At 55.3% G+C, this 1,013-nt stretch overlaps 1 protein-coding gene across 1 annotated transcript in view; it reads left to right on the forward strand.

Moving 5' to 3' along the window:
* Positions 1-353: 353 nt before the first annotated feature.
* The window catches only part of LOC104531159 (protein argonaute-1), a gene marked incomplete at its 5' end in the record, with an annotated part of 10,564 nt that continues 9,904 nt past the window's right edge, over positions 354-1,013 (forward strand). Inside the window, 2 exons of the mRNA XM_010175963.2 lie at positions 354-501; positions 831-950. Coding sequence (XP_010174265.1) covers positions 354-501; positions 831-950 — 268 coding nt within the window. The remainder of the gene's footprint in view (positions 502-830; positions 951-1,013) is intronic.

Below are 1,013 nucleotides of genomic sequence, written 5' to 3' on the forward strand. Positions count from 1 at the left end.
GCTCAGCTCTGTTCCCAGGGAGGGCACCACGCACAGAAGTCCTCCTGAGTGCCAGTGTGCTGTATTTATGTACCTGGCAGTGGCATGCGTGGCATGTCCTGCAATAAACATTTGCCCTGATTAGCTGGATTAGTGAGGGAGAGCTTTATTTAGAGACCTCAGTCCTACGCTGGGATCAGAGTATTCCTGACTCGATTTCTGAAAATACCACTGTTCTGCTTTTCATTTTCTTCTATGGTGGCTGGGAGCGGGCGCCTGCCTGTTCCCTCTCTTCCCAGCCAGAGTAAGTAGAGCTTGAGGTCTGGAAGTTTCTGTTCTGAGTAGGTGCATCCTTCGTGTCCTGCCTCTGCCAGGTTTCCCCTGCAGCTGGAGAGCGGTCAGACAGTGGAGTGCACAGTGGCTCAGTACTTTAAGCAGAAATACAACCTGCAGCTGAAATACCCCCACCTGCCCTGTCTCCAGGTTGGCCAGGAGCAGAAGCACACCTACCTGCCCTTGGAGGTGAGTGGCACCACTGGGCACCCCGGCTTTTGGGCACTGTGCAGAGCAGAGGCAAGTGACCTTTGCTGGCAGATGTGTGACAATGTTCTGCAGCTCATGTGTCCTGGGCACTAATTGCCTCAATGTTGACCTGGCAAGAGCCATTTCTAGTAGGTGAGGGAAGAGACCACGCTGTAAAAGTACCATTTTCCTGCAGCTGCAGGCTCAGCACCTCTGGTTTGGGGCTGGCTGCAGGGTCTGAGTGCCTGACCCACGGGGCAGCTCAGCTGTGGTCCCTCGTGTCTCGTCTGTCCCTAACACGTGGCTGTCACCTCTCCCCTCCCGTGCAGGTGTGCAACATCGTGGCAGGTCAGCGGTGCATCAAGAAGCTCACAGACAATCAAACGTCAACCATGATAAAAGCAACAGCCAGGTCTGCCCCAGACAGGCAGGAGGAAATTAGTCGCCTGGTATGTGGCACGAGTCCCTGGGAGGGAGGGTGTTGGGGCTGTGGCTCTGATGGCAGGTTACCG

The sequence above is a fragment of the Antrostomus carolinensis genome, unplaced genomic scaffold (assembly GCF_000700745.2).
Source record: "Antrostomus carolinensis isolate BGI_N321 unplaced genomic scaffold, ASM70074v2 scaffold30839, whole genome shotgun sequence".
Taxonomy (NCBI): Eukaryota; Metazoa; Chordata; class Aves; order Caprimulgiformes; family Caprimulgidae; genus Antrostomus; species Antrostomus carolinensis.